Source organism: Pimephales promelas, chromosome 18 (assembly GCF_988280905.1).
Source record: "Pimephales promelas chromosome 18, fPimPro1.hap1.1, whole genome shotgun sequence".
Classification (NCBI taxonomy): domain Eukaryota; kingdom Metazoa; phylum Chordata; class Actinopteri; order Cypriniformes; family Leuciscidae; genus Pimephales; species Pimephales promelas.
The window spans coordinates 21,299,795-21,321,725 of record NC_142786.1 but is presented as its reverse complement, the minus strand read 5'-3'; the positions used below and the strand labels follow the sequence as shown (position 1 = coordinate 21,321,725).

At 37.2% G+C, this 21,931-nt stretch overlaps 2 protein-coding genes and 1 long non-coding RNA gene across 5 annotated transcripts in view; 2 read left to right on the top strand and 1 right to left on the bottom strand.

Annotated features, from left to right (window-relative positions):
- The window catches only part of ubp1 (upstream binding protein 1), a 25,186-nt gene extending 8,139 nt beyond the window's left edge, over nucleotides 1-17,047 (top strand). The window contains exons 2-16 of one of the 2 annotated variants that reach the window (XM_039680726.2): nucleotides 533-684; nucleotides 762-835; nucleotides 3,139-3,244; nucleotides 3,388-3,494; nucleotides 5,325-5,477; nucleotides 5,667-5,777; nucleotides 6,864-6,977; nucleotides 9,325-9,434; nucleotides 10,782-10,836; nucleotides 10,916-11,027; nucleotides 11,333-11,423; nucleotides 11,540-11,661; nucleotides 14,181-14,323; nucleotides 15,283-15,334; nucleotides 15,419-17,047. In XM_039680726.2, the coding sequence (XP_039536660.1) occupies nucleotides 533-684; nucleotides 762-835; nucleotides 3,139-3,244; nucleotides 3,388-3,494; nucleotides 5,325-5,477; nucleotides 5,667-5,777; nucleotides 6,864-6,977; nucleotides 9,325-9,434; nucleotides 10,782-10,836; nucleotides 10,916-11,027; nucleotides 11,333-11,423; nucleotides 11,540-11,661; nucleotides 14,181-14,323; nucleotides 15,283-15,334; nucleotides 15,419-15,456 (1,540 nt within the window). In that variant the 3' untranslated portion in view covers nucleotides 15,457-17,047. The remainder of the gene's footprint in view (nucleotides 1-532; nucleotides 685-761; nucleotides 836-3,138; nucleotides 3,245-3,387; nucleotides 3,495-5,324; nucleotides 5,478-5,666; nucleotides 5,778-6,863; nucleotides 6,978-9,324; nucleotides 9,435-10,781; nucleotides 10,837-10,915; nucleotides 11,028-11,332; nucleotides 11,424-11,539; nucleotides 11,662-14,180; nucleotides 14,324-15,282; nucleotides 15,335-15,418) is intronic. The other variant, XM_039680727.2, reaches the window with a different exon arrangement.
- On the bottom strand, nucleotides 16,509-20,649 carry LOC148970982 (uncharacterized). The gene is made up of 2 exons (XR_016147418.1): nucleotides 19,817-20,649; nucleotides 16,509-17,019 (listed from the first exon to the last, which is right to left on the bottom strand). It is a non-coding gene; the product is annotated as an uncharacterized LOC148970982 (long non-coding RNA).
- The window catches only part of pdcd6ip (programmed cell death 6 interacting protein), a 24,756-nt gene continuing 20,947 nt past the window's right edge, over nucleotides 18,123-21,931 (top strand). For both annotated transcript variants that reach the window (XM_039680725.2, XM_039680724.2), the window contains exons 1-3: nucleotides 18,123-18,425; nucleotides 20,845-20,893; nucleotides 21,003-21,072. In XM_039680725.2, the coding sequence (XP_039536659.1) occupies nucleotides 18,220-18,425; nucleotides 20,845-20,893; nucleotides 21,003-21,072 (325 nt within the window). In that variant the 5' untranslated portion in view covers nucleotides 18,123-18,219. The remainder of the gene's footprint in view (nucleotides 18,426-20,844; nucleotides 20,894-21,002; nucleotides 21,073-21,931) is intronic.

Genomic DNA, 21,931 nt, shown 5'->3' with positions numbered 1-21,931 from the left:
CATTATCATTTAAAGTCATATGCACTGAAACAGCGTGCTGAAAACAGAGCTCATTTTGAGCAGGTAAAATGAGTGTTTTCTTAAAATATTAATAAGAATTTTTAATTCAAGTATATTACAAAATTTTTATTTAGACCCTATATTCATATTAACTTGAACAAAAATGGCATTATATGACCCCTTTAAATGTAAATATTTTGTTACAAATGTGTTTACTGTCATTTGTCACATTAAAGCACCCTTGCTGAATAATTGTTTTTATTTTTTTATTGTACTGACCCCAGACTTTTTAACAGTAGTGCATGGAGTAGTTTGATAAGAACATTTGATCATTGTTTTGTGGTTCAGAAGTGTGAACGAGCGATCATGTGTTGTGTGGTTTTTAAAGTGTCTATAGGTGAAAGCGTGCTCCCATATACCTGTTTCCATGACAGCCATTTCCATTCTGACTGAAGAGGGTCTGTGGTCCTAACCAACATAATTCACAGTTTCATAACTTCTGTTTCTCTGTGTGTCTGTCTTTGTTTCTCAGTGATGTGTTGGCTCTGCCCATCTTTAAGCAGGAAGATGTTAGCGTTCCTGTGGAGTCTGACACCAAGAATCCTCCGTTTCAGTATGTGCTGTGTGCCGCCACTTCTCCTGCTGTGAAGCTTCACGAGGAGACGCTCACCTACCTGAACCAAGGCATGTCGTTTCTTTCTCTATCCCTGCAATAACACGCAGAGGAGGTTTTCAATAACACACTTTCCCCTCCCATGCAGGCCAGTCTTATGAGATCCGAATGCTTGATAACAGGAAAATAGGGGAGATGCCTGAACTCAACAAGACTGTGAAGGTGAGAGATCATGTGTGTTTTGTCAGTGCAGTGCGCTTGAGGTTTCGTGTAGTGTGGCGTCTCCTGCACCAGTGAATCTACAGCGCTGTGGTTAAATAAATAATTGCTGTCGTTGGGCGGAAACCTGTCCAAAACTGATGCTTTTCAGGAAATGGAAAAAGCACAGTGTTTATGTAAATTAAACATTGTTTTGTCAAAGTTGATATTGTGGCTTTATATACGGTCAGAAACTTGCACGTGTCATTGTAATATTAACATTTCACCGAAATCAAGCTGAAATGGAGTTTTTGACCAGCAAAGATCAGGCACATGTTTTATCCATCATTAGAACATCTGAGTCTAAGGCAGTAAGTGCATCGCATTACATTTTCATCATCTCACAGGTTATAAGGGTTATTGTAGCTATGTAGACGCTCAGTTTTTCCTGTCATTTGGCCAAAACCTCATGGTATATATTAGTGTTTCTTGAGTAAAGAAAACGCTTTTTTATTTACCCTTGCATTGCAAACAAGCAGAGACACTCCACAATGTGTGTGGCACTTCATTCAGATACAGTATATATACACACACATATATTATATACACACATATATTAGTGTTTCTTGAGTAAAGAAAACGGCGCTGTACAAACAGAGACGCTCCACAATGTGTGTGGCTCTTCATTCATGATCGAGGTGGGTAGAGTTGCGAGGTTTAGTCACAAGCTCTTTCCAATACTTTTAGTTGGCGAAATATTTGCTAAACCCACAGACAGACATAAAGGGCGACCAATAGTAATAATTTATGTAAAAAATAAAAATGACCAAGTAAGATGCAAAGCTTCTGCCGGACAGCAACATTATATTTAACTCGGGTTGAGAGTTTTGATCAAATCAACAAAAACTAAAGTGTTTTGCAGAATGATGTAAATAAAGAACAGCCAATATGTTTATGACCAATATGAAACTGAAGTGTTTGGTTTGTTTTATATTTTTAATGGCTGAATGTTTGATCACAAACCTCTGAAAGTGAATGACTGCGTTATATGACTAATACTGCATTGAAAAATAAACCATTTCAACAACAAAAATATATGGAATACATTTAAATACTCAATTATTTGTGAACAGTGTTGTTCACTGTTGTGCACAGTTGTGTCATGGCATTATGGGCTTTCTGGTGAAGGTGTAAGGATGCTCGATAACTTCCGCCGATCGTAGAGTCCAATGCAATACCGAGAATTTATATTGAATTTTATACTCCATGGTTATACTAAAGAAACATTAGTCACAAAAACGGATAAAACAGACACCCCTCGTTGTGTTCATAAACATATAGTAAATAAACATAACTATATATAAAATTACATCTAAACGGATGTACGTTTCGTTTCAAAGACTGGAGGACAGTAAATTTTGAAGACTCTGCCATAATCCCCTTTTCCTCGGTTTTCCTCCGCTTTAATCTCCACAGCCGGAAATGGACGAGCATCCTTGCGTAAAATGCGGAACTTATGCGTGCATATAGCCCATTGGATGCTAGTTATCTGTAAATATATTATTATTTATTATTTATTAATAATTGCTAACCAAAAAAGTAAAAATACACTATTGTCTTTAAGTCTCTTATGCTCGCCAAGGCTGCATTTGTTTGATTAAAATACAGTAAAAATTGTGTAATATTATTACTTATTAAAGTAAATGTAATTTGTTCCTGATGTAAAGGAATTTCAGCATCATTACTCCAGTCTTCAATGTCATGATCCTTCAGAAATCACTCTATTATGCTGATTTGATGCTCAAGAAACATTTCTGATTATTATCAATGTTGAAAGTTAAAAAAAACCACCATTTATTTGAAATGGAAATCTGTTTAAATTTTTTAACTATTTATGCATGAATTTATGCAATTGATGCATGAATGCTGAAAAAAATATTAGTTTCTTTCAAAACCGTGATCTTACTTACCCCAAACATTTGACCAGTACATAGACAATATTTATTTTTCATTGTCTTTGCTTGCCACATATAGAAACAAATGTACAGCATAACCAATCTAATCTGAATCACAACCAAATCACTGAATCTGTGCGAGGAATCACTCAGTTGACAAGTCTTGCTGTATTTGTGTTTTTGAGAGCAGCAAGTAAAGATGCATTGGCCGTTTCATCAAATTCAGGCTAAAAGCTCACAACTCCTTTCTTTTGCCGTGGTGCAGTAGATCCAGCGGTGCAGGAAGGACTGGTGTGGTGTATGGCTCTTTAAGAGTGCTGCTTGTCCTGATGGTTTTGTGTTTGTGTGTGTTTGGTTTGGGGTGAATTATAGAGTTTAGTTAGGGTGGTTTTCCATGACCGAAGGCTTCAGTACATGGAGCATCAACAGCTGGAGGGCTGGAAATGGAATCGGCCTGGCGACCGCCTCCTTGACATCGGTGAGAGCTTGTTGTGTGATCACATTAGTTTGCTGTCATCATTTTGTTCAATCTGTTTTTTGTTTGTTTCAGGATAAGCGTTTCAAAGCAGCATAAAGCCTCGGGAGAGGGAGTTTTTACTGTGCGTCATGTGTCTGTTACAGATATCCCCATGTCAGTTGGCATCACCGAGCCCAACACACACACGTCACAGCTAAACGCAGCAGAGTTCCTGTGGGATCTTTCCAAACGCACCTCTGTATTTGTGCAGGTATACACAATCAAACACTGTCATGTTGTGGTAATTTAAAGGTTCAAGTCAGCATGAAATGGAAGTTGCAAAAGTCTTTTCTTCGCCATTGTGATGCATATCCAAATGAAATGGCTTCTTGAACAGCAAAAATGTAGGAAGAGACTTGGTTTTGTCTGTGCTGCGGGAATAACGTCAAAACCCAGATGAATGATTCCTCCGAAAATTTCCTGTGGGGTTTTATAATGGGTTTTTTCAATTTATGATTAAAATAAGGTCTGTGGTAAAGCTGCACAGTTGATCATTAAAAACATGCCCATGCAATCTTATTCCTAAATGATCACAGCGAACATTTAGATCTGTCATGTATAGATATGAAATAGCTTTTAAATCACACTGTATCACTATCAAATGATCACACTAGTACTTGGAGAAAAGTTTATAGTTATAATACACTGTCTATTGTAGCGAATTAAATTGAGTAAATTACCTTGATGCTAAGAAGTATTGAAGTAATGTATTAATTACATCGTTACGCCAGTAAGTTGCGAGACTCTTTTTTTTAAGAGAGACTTAAAAAAAAGTAAGTATCATTGAATGATTCATTCAAGAGATTAGTTAATAAAGTCCTGATTCATCCAGTAATGAAACAAGAGAAGTCTTAATAAGTGAGTCATTGAATCATTCATTCAAACTGATTTTAACAATAATTGATTCAGATAAATTAAACATTTTAAATAGACTGCAGCAATTAACATTTTTTCAGAACTTCTAGTGAATTACTTTTTGTTTAGTTGTCTGTTCCGACATTGATATTTAGACTGATAGGAATATTTGGTATAATCTGGACATTAAATGCTATTGGTTGAAAATCCATTCACTGTCTGTTTTGTGCTTCTGTCTTTCTTATGCAAGATGCTCTTGTATAACAAAGTATTAGCACATAAATATGCAGTTAGACATTTACTGGTGCGTCAAGAGACCCACAGCTGTTGTGTAGTTAAAGGGATAGTTCACTTTAAAATACATTTTTGATATGTTTTGGCTTACCTCAAGGGCATCCAAGATGTAGGCGTCTTTGTTTCCACAGTATCTTCAATTTTGATATTTTTAGGTCAAACCGTTCGTGTCTATCAGTCATATAATGGAGATCTATGGGGTCTTCCTCAAAGAGCATGCACAGAGAAGTCCAAATTGAACATGATTTAATGACTCATACATTTAAGTACACATTGATGGCCTAAGACACGAAACGGGGGTTTGTGTGAGAAAACGAGCAGTATTTATATCGTTTTTACCTCTTGTAATCACAGTTACGTGACTTCTCTGTGCATGCTCTTTGAGGTGGTGACCATAGACCTCCATAATATGACTGACGGACAACAACGGTTTGACCTAAAAATATCAAAATTGAAAATACTGCAGAATCTAAGACACCTACATCTTGGATCAAGGTAAGCTAAAACATAGCAAAATTTAATTTCAAAGTGAACTATCCCTTTAAAGAATAGAACATGCCTGAAGCACAATCTCATTGGCCAGAAATTCTGTCTCTCTCAGAGGAGCGATGCAGATGTTTTTCCAATAGAGTGAGGATGTTTAAGATGATCGAAATGTCCCAGACATGTTGCAGAGCGTCTGATTTGGCCCACTGACTCTGACATTTATCTCTTGACCTTGGAAGCATCTGATCAAGTTTCAAACATATGAATATCATTCCAGTTGATTAAAACCGTATCTGGCGCATCCTAATCTGTGCAGAAATCATGTGTGTAATGCATGCCAAGAATCATGGAAGCGATCATATGCTCCACGTTAATTATCTTTCTTTCCTTCCGTCTCTCGTTGAAGGTCCATTGCATCAGTACAGAGTTCACCCCACGGAAACACGGCGGAGAGAAAGGAGTTCCGTTCCGGATCCAGATCGACACCTTCAAACAAAATGAAAGCGGAGAATACACTGAGCACCTGCACTCTGCCAGCTGCCAGATCAAAGTCTTTAAGGTGACGTCACATGCATGCAAGCATGCATCAAATACAAGGAAATGTATATTTGGTTAAAGACCTCAGGTTTGAATTTATACCCCACTTATTTTTACTAAACTGAATGCTTATGTTGTTAAAAAGCTTGTTTTGAATCATTAATATGACATAGGGTGCACTAAAGTGTTTCTATTGTCTTGCTATAAACAGCCAAAGGGAGCGGACAGAAAACAAAAAACGGACCGAGAGAAGATGGAGAAAAGGACTCCGCAGGAGAAAGAGAAATATCAACCCTCTTATGATACCACTATTCTGTCAGAGGCAAGAATATTTAAGGAATGTTCTGTTGGCTTGTTTGTTTTCCTACACAATAAAATGACAGCGATCTTGGATCTTACTCTGGCACCTATTGGTGTGGAATGGATGCAGCTGCGCATAAAAAAAAAGTGTTCGGTTACCGATCGTAGGAAAGGCCTATTCATAGATGTGTCATGTGATTAATTTAGTCTGATAATGAGGGGTTGCTGAAGTTAATAGTATTTAGCTGGTCATGTTACGCCCAGCATGTGGCAGGAATCACCTTATGTCGAGTTTAATATCAGAGGCTTAAAATAAGCTGAGTCTTCATCTCATGTCCAATAGGCTAGCAGCAGTAGTCGGTGTTATGCGGTGTACAACGATTACACTATTTTCCCACCCCGACACCATCTCCACTGCCGTTTTGCTTTTTTATAGAAATAAAAATAATTTAGTTCAGTTGGACAATCGACATTACAATTCTAAACTGAAAGCGTCTGCTCTGCTCCATATACAGCACAAGCTGCAGCGTCGCAGCAGGAGTCAGGTTTCACATGATGAGAGTAAGAAGAGATGACTGACAGCACGATGGACTGAGGATTTGGTGCGTAACAGATCCTGAGACAAATATCTGGTAAAATGTGCGGTCAGTACCGCCGCGTGATCGCAAATTCGAATTCAAAAGCGATTTCAATAGCGCGCATATTAGCAGCTCGCTAATGCACGCAAATTACAGTAAATGCTAGTTTATTTACCGGTGTGTGAATTTCCTCACCGTGGCAAAGTACATAATTTCAAACAGTTTAAATACTATTAATTTCTATAGGATCTAAACATTTTTAGAGAAAGATTATATACCGCTTATACCTTCTGTAACAAGCAAGAAGCAAATCACGGTTCATGGCTGACGCATTAATCGGCTGTTAAAAAAAAAAAAGAAGAAGGGACGAGCCCTTTAATGTTTTTCTTAAACTTCCTTTTTCAGTAGCAAGGACACCAAAACAAGTTTTTTTTTTAATGGGGTATTAGTTAAAGGACTTTGTGCTCCTTTAACTTGATTCAAATGTACATGCGTGTCTGTTTGACTGATGTGTTCACTTGTTTGCGTAGACTCGATTGGAGCCGGTGATTGAGGAGGCTGTGGAACATGAGCTAAAGAAATCTAGCAAGCGGACACTTCCTGCAGACTGTGGAGATTCCATCGCCAAAAGCAAGAGAGGAAGTGTAAGCGCCCACTCTCCTCTTCTGTGTTTAGTTCACTCATTCCAGACTCCAAACCTTTGTCCATATTTGTTTGTAGATCGGTCTTCATCAGTGTGTGTCAGGTCTAGAACTGCCCCCTAATAGTCCACCAAACGTTTGTTGATAATATAGACCATTTCACAAGATGTAAACAACACTGGTCCAGAAGCACTTCCTGTTTCAGTTTTTTTAACACTACATAAAAGCTGGGATAAAATACAACCAACAGAACATTTAAAACTGAATCAAAAAGTTAAACAAACATCTTTAAGATGTTTTCATTACATGTGAAATAAAGAAAACAGTTACAAACTGAAACAGGAAGTGCTTCTGGACCAGTGTTGTTTACATCTTGTGAAATGGTCTATACTCCAAAAACTCCAATACGCAGTCCGTAATGTGGTAATTGTGTCGGGCAAGAAATCCAAAGTGTAGGATCATATATCGAGAGGGTAAAGGATGACCACAAAAAGGTGATGTGCAAACATTCTTTGACCATTTGAAACATGTATGTAGTAGCCTAACGGCCGTTTCACACCACAGACAGCAGCAGCACTGAAGCGGAGGTTTCAGTGGAGAGTCTATTTTTGCTGCGCTGCTGACACTCAATTAAAGTGAAGGCACACTTTCGATGGACAAAACACTGGTGTAAACACAGTTTGATGTCGGGATATTCATTGCCCAGAGCCTGTTAAACTGAAGCCAACCAACCCCGTGACGTCACATGTTAGAATACTGCACAATGGCGGCGCCCTGGTGGCGAAAGATATAAAGTTTTTTTCTTTTTTTCTTTTGTAGGCTATGTGCACAACCGTAGTTTCGAACTTCCGCTTTTGTCAGAAGTCGGCGTATCAGTTTCCGGTCTACAACTGGTCACCCGCATCCACTAATAAACAAACAAGATGAGTGCTGCTGTTGTACGAAAAAGAATTCTTAAACACATCTAAGTTTCTAAGAACTGTAGTGGATCTAACGTCCGTTTCACACCCGTTTGCAGTGTGTGTTGCGGTGCAGGAGCGTGCTGTTAGTGCGTTCACATATTATGATGCGTTTGCACAGTGAATAACTGATCCGCGGCTGTACAACAAACACATACTTAATATTTTTATTTAAAGTCCAGAAGTTATGTTGCAACTTATTTTTAAAAACAACATGTTGTCAGCATTGCGATTCTTTGTATGCACATTTAAACACAATTTAAACAATGTAAGTTAGGGCTATATTATGCATTACAAGTTGCTCAAGCAAGTGGTCAAATATTTCCTATATTAAAATCGCAAATAATTTAAATTAAAACTTGAAATTGACAAAAGCTGCCGACTTGCCTTTTCTTTTGCATTTTAATTTTAAAACAATAGATCTTGCATGTCACAACTTATTTTTCCACCTCCACGATCGAGACGAGTTCATTCTGTCGCCTGGTTGAAGTAAATTGTAGCTTTCCTTGATTAAATGTGCATTTATGGTGAGATTACTACATTTTATTTAATTAAACGCATTTATGGTGAAATTACTACATTTTCAGGTCAATATTTATCATTTTTACCACCAGCGTTTGCAGCACAGCAGAAATAGATTCGGCGTGGAAACGATCGCTGTGCTGCTGTTATACGTACGACATCAGTGAAAAGTGAAAGCCCTAACCTGTTTACATGGTGCGTAGGAGACTGCTGTGCGGCACTTTGCTCGACTTCAAGTCACTAACAGCCATTTGTGCTTCTACTGCTTCCTGATAAACACCAACCTTTGTGCGCAGTGGCTGCACAAAAAAGACATTTTGGGCGACGCGCAAAAAATAATAAAAATATTAAGTATGTGTTTGTTGTACAGCCGTGGATCAGTTATTCACTGTGCAAACGCATATGTGAACGCACTAACAGCACGCTCCTGCACCGCAACACACACTGCAAACGGGTGTGAAACGGACGTTAGATCCACCAACAGTTCTTAGAAACTTAGATGTGTTTAAGAACTCTTTTTTTCGTACAACAGCAGCACTCATCTTGTTTGTTTATTAGTGGATGCGGATGACCAGTCGTAGACCGGAAACTGATACGCCGACTTCTGCAAAACTATGGTTGTGCACATAGCCCATATGTTTATATAATTTATATATAATTATAAGTTATATAATTTTTGATTATAGTGGAAATCCATCTTGTAAATCATGTAAACTTGATTGGTGGTCATTCATTTAAAGGGGAAATGAAACCGTCAGTCAACTAGAACACTCTTTTGTCAGGGGAACTTGCATTAGTCTGACATCAACACTAAAACTTTTATTTAGGTTCACTTTTGACTCGTCACGTCTCTCCTTCTCCCACTGCAGTGTTCACCATGGCCAGATAATGCGTACGTCAACCCCATCACAGCAGCTACACCGACCTTCACCTCCAGCACAAACTCCTACAGCACTACTAGCAGCACAGTACCTGACAGGTGACACTCATACATAGGGTTGGGAATCGTAAGAAATTTTCCGGTTCCGATTCCGGTTCCGCCGAACGATTCCGGTTCCGGTTCCCATTCAATTAAAATTATTAGTAAGAGAAAAATCCACAATCCTTTTTGTGTTTATTTCTTATAGTACTTGAAAAATTAGTTTAACAGACTGGTAATGTAAACAAACTCAACATATTGTTAAGCAATCTTTGCAAAAAATTATATATATATATATATATATATATGTGTGTGTATATATATTTAAAAAGGAAATTAAAAAATTCTGCATTCTCTAAAATAATTTAGGACCTCTCCTTTATTGTATCTCCAACAGTGAAGAATACCCTCTCAGAAGGAGTAGAATATGCTTTAACACACATGTAAGATGTGTATAGAACAGATTATTTTTTTTTAAACGGTTTGAATGATTGATTCATAAAGACTTTACTTATTTCATTACTGGATAAATCGGCGCTCTAGCAGTTAATAAACAGAACTGCATGCGTCTTGCGGAAGAACATTGTTGCCGGAGCTACTTCTCTTTGTTTATGTCGATGACGAATCACGAAGGCATTGGGCTACTCCGCAGTCTCCGGCCAGTCTAAACAAGAAGTCCGAGTATTAACGCTTATTACAGGCTTTACGTAGTGGTTCAAGATAAGACAAAAACAAGGTTTGAAAAAAAAACATTATGATGCACTCGCTCATTGTATATATTTTGTAAATTCTGAACACAAAAAAGATATGGACTGCATCTGTTTTGACCACTACTGTCAAAGTTTACTCAAACTATAATCTCACTAATTCTGTAACGGTAATCATTTGAATATGTGAAACACATAAATATTGATACTGTGTGATTGTAAAGCAGTTTCATATCGACAACTGCTCTCTCTCAGCGCAAACTGATTTGAATGTAGGCTAGAGAGTGACTCTGCGGTCGGCGCGCGTATCTGTGTGTGACAAATGCAGCGCGTGTGAGAGCAAATCGCAACTTCAGCGGTGAAGTTTTTGTCATTTAGGAATTAGACGGCGTAATAGTTTGGTGTTTAAATCGAAATCTTTTAAAGATAATCATGCAGCTCTACTCTCTCTCTGCGTCTTGAGGTGAGACGCTAAAGGATCATCTACTCCCAGCACTTCGCCCACATGATGATTTCGCATCGGCATCAGAACCGTTTTCGGAACCGAAACTTAGGAATTTTGCACGGTTCCGGTATTTTTTCAAAAACACAACCGGTTCTGGAAAAGAATCGGTTCTCGGTTCCCAACCCTACTCATACAGCATCTGTGCGCCGTGAACCACAGCTATGCATTGTCTAACGCTTTTACCTTTGTTTTTAGTGAGTCATCTTCACCTAACCACCAAGGGGATGCTGGTAGCCCCGTGTCTGTGGAGGTTAGTATATGTTTGTATGTCATATTTTTACTAACTGCACCTTAAGTTGCAATTGCAGGTTTAAATTAAAATAATTCAGTCTTTGACAATTCTGCAGTCCCTGAGTCCTACATCCTCTATACAAGATGCACAGAAGTGGCTCCTTAAGAACAGATTCAACTCGTACACTCGCATTTTCACCCATTTCTCAGGTATGCACACATGCACATGACCAGTTTTTAGTGCAAAAGTTATACTACACTAGGTCTGGGTAAAAATAGTGACCAGTTAGAATTAGTCTGAAACACCTGCATGTATACATAAGTCTCTTTCAAATATAAGTAAAATGACCATAGAAGATAAATATAAAATCAGACTGAATCTAAATTTAGTGGCATAGAGGATTTCTGAATCAGAATGTAATCTAGGAAATCTTTAACGATACCCAGCCCTAATAGACACAATATTAAACTAAAAGTAGTCAATAATGAGACCAATTAGTGTTTTCCCATCTTAGGTTCTGATCTACTGAAATTAACTCGTGACGATTTAGTCCAAATTTGTGGTGCGGCCGATGGAATCAGACTCTACAATGCACTTAAAGCACGGTAGGATAAAAAGAGTGATGTTAAATATAAGTTCTGTTTTTTTTTTTTTTAATACACTTCGAAAGAGTGAACTAAAGAATTCTGTTCACATTATGTGCGTTTGTGTCCCTGTACAGAGCAGTGCGTCCTAGACTCACGGTGTACGTGTCTCTGGAGTCGTCTCTGAGCGAGAGCCCTCTGCTGGAGAAACGTGGCCGCAGCAAAAACGGCGAACATAGCAGTCCCACATCGATACCTGGTATAGAAATATCAATCGTGGAAACTTGCACATGCGTTCCTAACATACCACTATCACGGAGCATCTGTTGTTTTGCAACAACAATCATGCAGTGCAGCAGCATCATTCAGCAACACAGAATTGCTTGATATATCATAATTATTATTGACAGAGAAAACTACTATTATTGACGAACCGACATGTTCACTTTTTCCGGATGCACTATAAACCATAAGCCGAATGACTAAATTAAATTTCACAGGGTTTTGTTTTTACATTAGTGACATAAAATGGCATTCATATTAATTAACCTTATTCTAATGATTAATGATTACTTGAGCATAATTATATTACTGTATTTAAACCGTTTCAAAATTGTTGGTCAGACATGAGACCAACTAGCATTTTTTATTAAGCAGCAAGGATGCATTAAATTACAATAAATATACACTACCGGTCAAACGTTATAGATCAGTAAGATTTTTTATGTTTTTAAATGTCTCTTCTGCTCACCAAGGCTGCTTTATTTGATAAAAAAAAAATGAAAAACAGTAATATTGTGAAATATTATGACAATTTAAAATGACTGTTTTCTATTTTAATATATTTTAAAATGTAATTTGAAAGCTGAATTTTCAACTTCATTACTGTTGCTGATTGCACATCAGTTTTCAGCGTCACATGATCCTTCAGAAATAATTCTAATATGCTGATTTTATGCTCAAAAAACAAATTATTATTTTCAATGTTGAAAACAGTCGTGTACCACCCCCCCCCCCCAAATTCTGATGAATAGAAAGTTAAAAAAAACAGCATTTATTTAAAATATAATATTTTCTAACATTATAAATGTCTTTACTGTAACTTTTTTTTTCATAAATTTAACTCATCCTTGATGAATAGAAGTATTTTCTAATTTCTTTCCCCCAAAAATAAAAAATAAATTCTTACTGACCCCAAACTTTTGAATGGTAGTGATTTATGTTACAAAAGCTTTCCATTTCAGATCAATTCTGTTCTTTTGAACTTTCTATTCATCAAAAAATCCTGAAATAAAAATGTAAAAAAACTGTTTTCAATAATAATCATAAATGTTTCTTGTGCATCATATTATAATGATTTCTGTAGGATCTTGTGACACTGAAGACTGGAGTAATGATGCTGTAAATTCAGCTTTGGTCACAGGAATAAATAACACTTCACTTTATATTCACATAGAAAACCGCTATTTAAATTGTAATAATATTTCACAATATTACTTTTTTTTTTTTTTAGTATTTTTTTTTTTAAAAATATGTAAACATAAAAAATCTTACCGATCTAAAATTTTTGACCGCTAGTGTATATCAAACAAATGCTTTTCTTTTGAACTTTCTACTCATTAAAGACTCCTGAAAGAAAAAAGCCAGTTTCAACAAAAATGTTGCAGCATGAAAAAATATTGATATTCAGAATTGTTTAAGCAGCAAATCATCATCGTTCTGAGGGATCTTCAGGATGACACTGAAGACTGGAGTAATGATGCTGAAAATTCACAGGAATAAATTACATTTTAAAATCCATTCAAAAGTTATTTAAAATTCTAAAACTATTTCACAATATTGTAGTTTTAATTAAATAAATGCACAATAAGCATAATCAGTGAACTGGTGAGCATTTAAGCTTTCATTAACATGTAAAAATATCACCAGTCCCAAACTATTAAACAGCAGCTTATGAGATAAAGATACAGCAAAAGCCACATTGAGAAAAACATCTTCCTCATGCTGCTCTCTAAAACACAAAACCATAACAACTGAAATTTGACCCAGCAAGCAACAATAAACATATAATGGATTGTATAAAGCACTATATAAATAAATGTGATTGACAACACCACCACAACTCAAACCCGACACGGTTCTCTCTATAGCCACTTCTAATAACTGATGTGGTTTAACCTCTCGGGTCAGAGCCCAAACTCATTTACCAAGAAAAGAAGGTCACTGAAGTCTAAAATATGTGTGTGGTTGTTTTGTTGGTTGGAAAAATACTTTTTTTACTGCTTTATCACACAGCGCATCACAGCCTAATGTGAAGTTGGGTTTAAAGTTGACTATTTTACAGTGTCTTCACTCTTCAAGACACGGGATATGCATTTACTGTAGTTAGAGTAACAGTTAATTGTGCATAATTATAAGCAACCAAACCCTACTCTGTAACACTTTATTTTAGTTTTCTTGTGACACGTTACATGTAGTTAATAGAGTAATTACAGTAAATTATGCATAATTACATGCAACTATCTTACACCCTAATTATAACCCTATAATAAGTACATTTTGTTGAATATTACTCAGTAGTACTTAAATGTAAAATTACACTAAAACAAGGACACTTAAAATAAAGTTATTAATCCTGTTTGTCTTTTATGAATTAGGTCAAAATCTTCCTGTATGCTTTTGGGTCTGCAGATGTAGTATGTTTTAATTTAGGCGTTGTACTGTGAAATGTTCAATCCTCCATCATTGGACTTGTTTTAAAGTGTGTCTGTGTTTTAGTTTACCATGCGCTTTACCTTGAGGAGATGACCGCTTGTGAACTCACTAAGAAGATCTCCAGTGTCTTGTCGCTTCCGATGGTCCACATCAACCAAGTCTACAAACAGGGGCCCACAGGGATACACATTCTACTCAGTGACCAGGTAAGCACACACTTGAAACAATCTCTTCCCTGTTATCATGTGCCGCGCGTAAGCTGGCCAACCATGGCTGCTCATTTGAATAATGTTTTGCATCATGCCACAGATAAAACACACTTCATTGTGGGCTTTTTTGTGCTGTTATCTTTTGCCATGAATGGGACATGTCGGTGAGAAACATCATGTGGCAGATTTGTCTAATGAATGGTTACATCATGTACTGTTAAAACGGACTACAGCAATATAAATTGATTGTGAACATATGTGTATATATTAGGGCTGTCAAACGATTAATTGCATCCAAAATAAAAGTTTGTGTTTACATAATATATGTGGGTGCACTGTGGATAATTATTTTGTATATATATATATATATAAATACACACACATGCATGTATATTTAAGAAAAAAATATTATGTATTAAAAAAAAACACCTCTTTGAGGGAGTCTCGGTATGCTTGTTTGGTCAGCTTTTGGTGCGCACCCGAGTGCGATTGCTGCCTTCACACCTGCCCAAACGAACCGCACCATGGGGGAAAACAAACTCTAGTGCAATTTAACCGAACTAAATTAGGCAGGTGTGAAAGCACCCAAGGAGCCTAAAAGCAGGTTTAGAACATCCCCCATTGAAGTCAATAGGGTGCGAATTTTAAAAAGACGATAACACGGTGTAGGCTACACCGATTTTTGTCGTTTTTGTCTGTGCTGACAGCACTTCAAATGTACAAAAAAATGATCTCAATGTTAAAATTGACCCGACTTCTCCTTTAACATTGACACCAACTGTTTTATGTTTTAATATAAAAGTAATTACTAAAGCAATAGTGATATTGACTACATTATTTGAACAAACTGATGTAATCACTTACAGAATCAGTCATTTCTGAAGTTCAGATCAGATGATTAGCATGAACAAGACCTTAGTAACTCAAATTTGTCCTTTTTTTTTTTTCTCTTACAGGTGGTTTATAACTTCCTTGATGAGAGCAGTTTCATTGTCAGCACAATACAAGGTGAAAATTTTTTTCATAACCCCAAATAAATCCTCTCTGCTTTTTCTGTTCTCCACATCATCTCTCTGACTGTGTCTTCCTCAGATGACACCAGTGATGGGTTTCACCTCGTTCTGAAGTAGATCTGCCGTACGTGAAGCAGAGAGTGCGAAGACATCACAAGGCTTCATACTGCCGCTCTCGAGCATTGAGCGAGTTCCCTCCATCCTCCTCTCTCCTCCTTTCCTTATCTCTCTCTCGTTCTTCGCGTCTCAGACGTCGGAGAGATCGCCGGGGTTGGACAGGGCCTCCTAACTGTTAGAATCTGACTTCAGTGTGTAAATTGTTTCATATTGAAAACACTTAAACTGATGCCAGTGTGTGCAAGCGGTGGGCTTTTAAGTGTGTGTGCGAGTGAGTTTTTAAAGGTTGAATCGGGAGGTGATGGAGGTGAGCGGAAACCTCAAGGAAGTGGAAGAGAACTGTGACCACTTTTACTCAATTGGTGGAAGAACCCGAGCATCCGGCGCCGATACGGCTCAGAATCTGTCCTCACTTTGCTGGGTGTGAACGTGCAGTACTTACCTGAGTTTGTTGGCCTTTTGTCTGTGAGTTGTCAAGCGTTTTGCGGCCTGGCCTGCAGACGCCATTCGCAACCCCTCGGTAGATAGTGACGACCTCGTTCAAATGTGGGGAACCGCGTCCTGACTTCGGCATGCGCAGGACGTCTTTATGTCTGTCTATATGGATGAAATAATTCCTTGAGTTCGAGTACTAACATGAGGTTGTGAGAAGTTTTGGCTGTATCCTACTCTCATCAGTGCTGATATCCTTTCCTCGCTCAAGACCAATCGTTTCTGGTGCCATCATTTCCTCTGTTGACTGTATTCGGTTAGTTTCTTAGCATTTACTTTGTGCTTAGCCAGATGAATTAAGTGTCAGCTAGTTCCATATGTTTAGAATTAAATAATGGGATTTGTAGGATTTTTAGATTGATGGTTGTGCTTTATATTTTCTGTGCCTGGTAACTAACACTTTATAGTAGCTTCTGGCACGATTATTGATAAACGAGCACAATCACAAGCCTCCATAAATTATTTCCCTTAATGCCTTTACATTCTTTTAATTTGTACCTTTTTTGGCCTAGAATATGATGTTGACTGGTGTTTTTCTCATGGTTTACAGTCAGCTGCTCTGGTTAAACCAGCCAGCCTTTCTTGTCTTTTTTTTTTTTTTTTTAATAATTTTTCTTTCTTTCTTTCTTGAATAGAGACTGACTGTTGATCTCAGTAGTCGTGTATTGGGCAGCTGTGCTTTGGCATGTACTGTGCTTATGATTGCCACTTTATAGAGGAGCATGGTTGTTAGAATGTTGACTCCTTTTAATTCTCCAAAAAACTAAAAAATTAAAAAAGGAATGGCCAAGTCTGCACTGAAACCACAATAAAATGTCACGCCGTTTGATTCCTTGCTGTCGTTGGATGCTCACTTAGACTTTTGGTGTACGTGTGACGTTTCCAGGTTGAACAAATGATCAAAGTCTGAACACATGGAGAGGTGCGTTGTTCTCTTCCTCAGATCAAATGCTGTGGATCATCAGACTGTCCTCTGTGTTTCCGTGATGATAATCATGGTGCCCTCACGTCACTTGTCTGTCTAAAGAAGCCTCTCTTCCATAGGGGTGCTGAGATGTACACAATTAATGCCTGTACCAAAATAAAAATAATTTTCATATATTGTCTCTGGAGTGTTTACTATAATTAAAAATGAGAGGGTAATGCTTTTGAAATTGAATAGCTTTTTTGTGGGCAAGGAGAAATGAAAGGTTAAAATAATACTCGCATTACGTTTTTTATATACGTTAAGGATGTCTGCCAACAAAATACAGCCATTTTGTAATATTATGCATTTAAAGTCACCATGAAATCAAATAGAAAATTTGTAGTGTTTAATATAATTGTGCACATCTTTTTTTAATTCATGTGCCCTTGTAATCTTTAATTAAAATTACTTCCCCTCAGTCTTGCAACGAAATCTCTTCACTGATGATGCGTTTACTGGCGTGAGGGCGGGGCAACCTGTCACTCACGTGAGATCAACCAATCATAACCATTCAATCAATTCCCCATGGACAAAATCAAGCCCTGCCCTACATTTATTTTCTTGCTCAAGGTTTCATTAGGATATATGCGTCACAATATGGAAGAAAAGACAATTGCAACTTCTGTTGAACAAAGGCTGAGCTATCATTATAGGAAAAATGCTTCATCTAATAATTTAAGGTCAATCTTTAGCAAAATAATGAACATATATAATATGTATTTTTAGACCTGTTGGGTAAGTTCATTTTGCTATGTAGAAAATAAGCTTTATCCTAAATATGTTTTACAATAAAAAATACGTATCACTTTTGCAATGCTTCTGAATTACAGGTAACTTTATGTAATATGCCATAAATATAATGGCCACATGACTAAATGGATAGGGTAAGATGTGTCAGTGTAAACTTATTCTCTCTCCTCTATAGTTAAAGCCTTGAACCAGTGAATTCCTTTGTGGATCAAACAGGGAATTTCTCTTAATTTATGAGACATTGTCCAATTAATGTTTCCTTGTTACACACGTTAAATGTATTTAATGTAATAATTAGGCATAATTACATGCAACTAACTTTAAATCAAATCCCAATCCTACCCTAACCCCAGTAAGTACTTGTACTTCATTAAAATTACTCAGTACTTCTACTGGAGCCTGCAGGAACGGCTCTCGAATGCGCATGCGTGACTTTGACAGTACATCTGACGCGATGACGCAGTCAAGAGAACCAGGAAGTGCTCAGCCTTTGTTTTTGTCCGTCTGCAGTCTTCTCATTTTCCACAAGAACTGTGTCGTTCCCGCGGGCCTAAATGGCGACTTTTATTTCTGTCCCGTTGAAAAAGTCCTCAGAGGTGGACTTAGCGAAACCGTTGTTGAAATTTGTAACTGCCACGTATCCTCCCGGTGAGGAGCAGGCGGAGTATGTCCGTGCCGTGGAAGAGCTCAACAAGCTCCGCAAAAGTGCTCTGGGGAGGCCGCTGGACAAACACGAGAGCTCGCTGGAAATCCTGCTTCGGTGAGAGCCTGACAAGATAACTTCAGGGTGTTCATTTCTGCTACCTATGGCGTAACGTTTGATTGTTGATTAATCTATGTAATTTGCTGAAGTGCTGATTATTTTCCTTTAGCGGATATCAAAAGCTGTGTGAGTTAAGTTACATGAAGCTATCTAAATGAATCAGTTTGTATGTCATTTAATAGCAGAAACAGTTTAGCCAAGTGATGACTACCGTTGGTGACCTTGTCTGTTTTTATTGGCATTCTTATAGATGTTAAACGTAAACTGGTGTTGTTGCTCATGTTGGTATGGCATGTTGGTAGCATGTTTAGTGTTTACAGTCCACATATTTGTTTAGCGTGATAAGTGGTTTTCAGTATTTTTGGGGGGATTTGACATAATGTGGTTGATGTGCTACTCTTTCTAAAATCTTACATATATTTATATAATGCATACTTGTATTAAGATAGATGCTACCAAGAATATTTGTACTTTTCAAATTCATTTGTCACACCCAATGATCATTAAAATGACCTAGTTATCCCAAAAAGGTTATTAAAATGGTGAAAAACATGAAAAAAGATGACAAATTACATAATCTAAAATACATTTATGCATTAATATAAATTTCACCCCAAAATCTTAAAGTTGAATATAAAAAGTCCCTGCGTACGTCAACTATGTAACGTTACGTCACCGGCTTCCTGGTTCTGCGTGACTCAGGTGTGTCAATCCGTCTGACCGTGTCAAACTTTCATTGTAAATGTAATGATGCATAATTCGACGCAAATAACTGAAATAAAGCAGAAACTGCGTTTTGAGCTGTTTCTAGTGTACTCGCCTAGTTGTTTAAGCAGTTGAGTCCCTAATCTTCGACCTCGAGACTCCATTACGTCATATTTGAAATGACTGGGGTGGATACAGGTGTGTTAGTCACGTACAGTTGTTATTTTTAGAAGATATACTGTACCTGTAAACCAGCAGTTGATCAATGGAGCTTTTGAACAGTACAGGAAATGGTAGTTGATTTATAAAAAAAATAAATAAATCAGATTTGCTGCCTTATGCTTTCAGCACATAATTTAACTCATAAAATAACTTTTTTTGAGGATTGCCTGTACTGAAAGGTTTTTGCAAATTAATTGGGAAGTTGTCAAAATTAAATAATTAACTACTGAGTAATAATAATTAACTATGTACTTACTATAGGGTTAGGCTTAGGAAGTTAGTTGCATGTAATTATGCATAATTTATAGTTTTTACTACAGTAATGTAACATTACATTTTACACTGTAAAATAAAGTGTTGCCATATATTTGTTTTATATATTTTTTCCCAATGGTACATTTTCTATATAAAAAAAAAACAAGTTCACCAAAAAAAATAAACTTCTGTCATTAATTACTCACCCTCATGTCGTTCCGTACCCGTTCATCATCGAAACACAAATGAAGATCTTTTTGATGAAATCTGAGAGCTTTCTGTCCCTCCATTGACAACTTTGCCACTACAAAAAACTTCATAACGAGATCGTAAAACTAATCCAAATGAATTGAGTGGTTTAGTCCAAATTTTCTAAAGAGACTTTATCGCTTTATATGATGAACAGATTGAATTTAGTCTTTTATTCACGTTTTAACATTGATCAGCGAACAAACAGAAGCTCAACCGAACCTTCTTGATGTGTGAGAACAAACCTCTTGCGCAAGCTCAAATGTGCTGTGTAACACGAGAATGAACCTAAAAAAACACTTTAAAATTAGACTTTATTTCTCCAGTCCGTGGTTACGTTCTGCATGTCAATTTGTGGTTAAATGTAGTTGAGTTAACTCTGGCTGGAGCCAACTTCCGCCATCTGTTATGTGAATGAGCCATGTGTTGCTATAGGAATACGTTTTTTGTTTGCTGCTTTGTAGCCATGCTAAATGATCCAGATGAATGGCCTGCTTTGTAGCTCCTAGTTAGACTGCTGTTTGGTTTGTGTGATGACACTTAAGAGGTATTTCCCCATGAGTCCACAGACATGTTCTTTTAATAGTGTCGACGAAGGGCAAGGAGTTGTAGATGTATATTTGTTTAAATGGAGCAGATATGTGGGGAAACGCTCCTCTTTCCTTCCATGAAGGAAGTGTAATTGTGATAAGTGTCACTAGCTAGTTCCGTAACAAAGAAGTTGAGTAATGTCAGCTTAGTCAGTTGGTCCTTGCGTTCAGACTGACACGGTCACATGAGAATACTGTCATGGCTAAACTATTCACTGTTGAAATTAAAACAGACTATTGGAGTATGTTTTAACAAGAAAGTACAATTTCAGTCTTGTTTGATTCAATATTACTTGCTGTTACTTTGCACTTATTTGTGAAACATTCTTGCAATTTAAAAAAAAAAAAAAGTTTGTCTCAACCCTTTCTTTTCTCATTGTGTCTCTCCCCTCTAGATATTATGATCAGCTCTGTGCAATCGAACCCAAATTTCCTTTTCCAGAGGTATCACTTATAAATTCACAATCACTGTTTTTTTTTTTTTATAAATGACTAAAGTTGATTATATTTTTGGGTCATTTGAGCAAATTACTAATGTTTTGTTTTTTTCCAGTTGTGTCTGACATTCACTTGGAAAGATGCTTTTGATAAAGGATCACTTTTTGGAGGATCAGTAAAGCTTGGTGAGTATTTTTATGTGATTTCAGAAACCCCATATGCACACAAACAAATCCATGCCAGGTGAAAATAATTTGTACTTTCGATTGCATGGCTAAAGTGCCTTAGAGGTAAATTCTTTTCAAGACATTTAAGCTATTGGAAGATTCAGATATAACAGAAATTTTATGTAACCTAGCGTTTATTATATGGTAATGTTTCTGTTAGAGCATGCATCAATAAATATCATATATACAGTATATCATCCGTATTTAAGAAAACTGGACCCGTTAGAAATGGAGTCAGGCACCTAATCCAGTAAAAAGGAAGGGCAGCACAGCTTGGAATCCCTTATTAACATAAAAAGCTTATTGATGTTTGCACATAAATAATGATATCTCCATGACTAGCTTAAGTTCAGTCTGTCAGTGAAGCTCTGTTTAGTTCTTGTCTCTATAGCCCCTTTCACACAGAGATTCCGGAAAATACACGGATAATGTGACCCGGCATTTTTCCCTGGATTGTTTGATTTCGGTTCATTCACACTGCCAGTGATTTGCTGGGATCTGTGAGTGCGTTCACACACAACCCGTAAAGATCCCGGAAAGACTCATGACGTCAGGATGAGACGTGTTACGCACGCGTCGAAAACATGAACACGCTCATACCGTTCCACAAAGCTGGTGAACGATCTCAGCTTCAGCGCGGATAGTGAGGAGCTCCTGGTCTCTGCTTCGTTCCAGTTTGCAGACATTTGTGCGTCTTTTCTTTGTTGATGACGAACACAAACTTTTTTTCTAAGAACAACAGAGTCGCGCGATGGCACGAGCGTCATCACTATGACACACCCCTTACGGCATTGGTCCTGGCTTTTGTTCACACAGC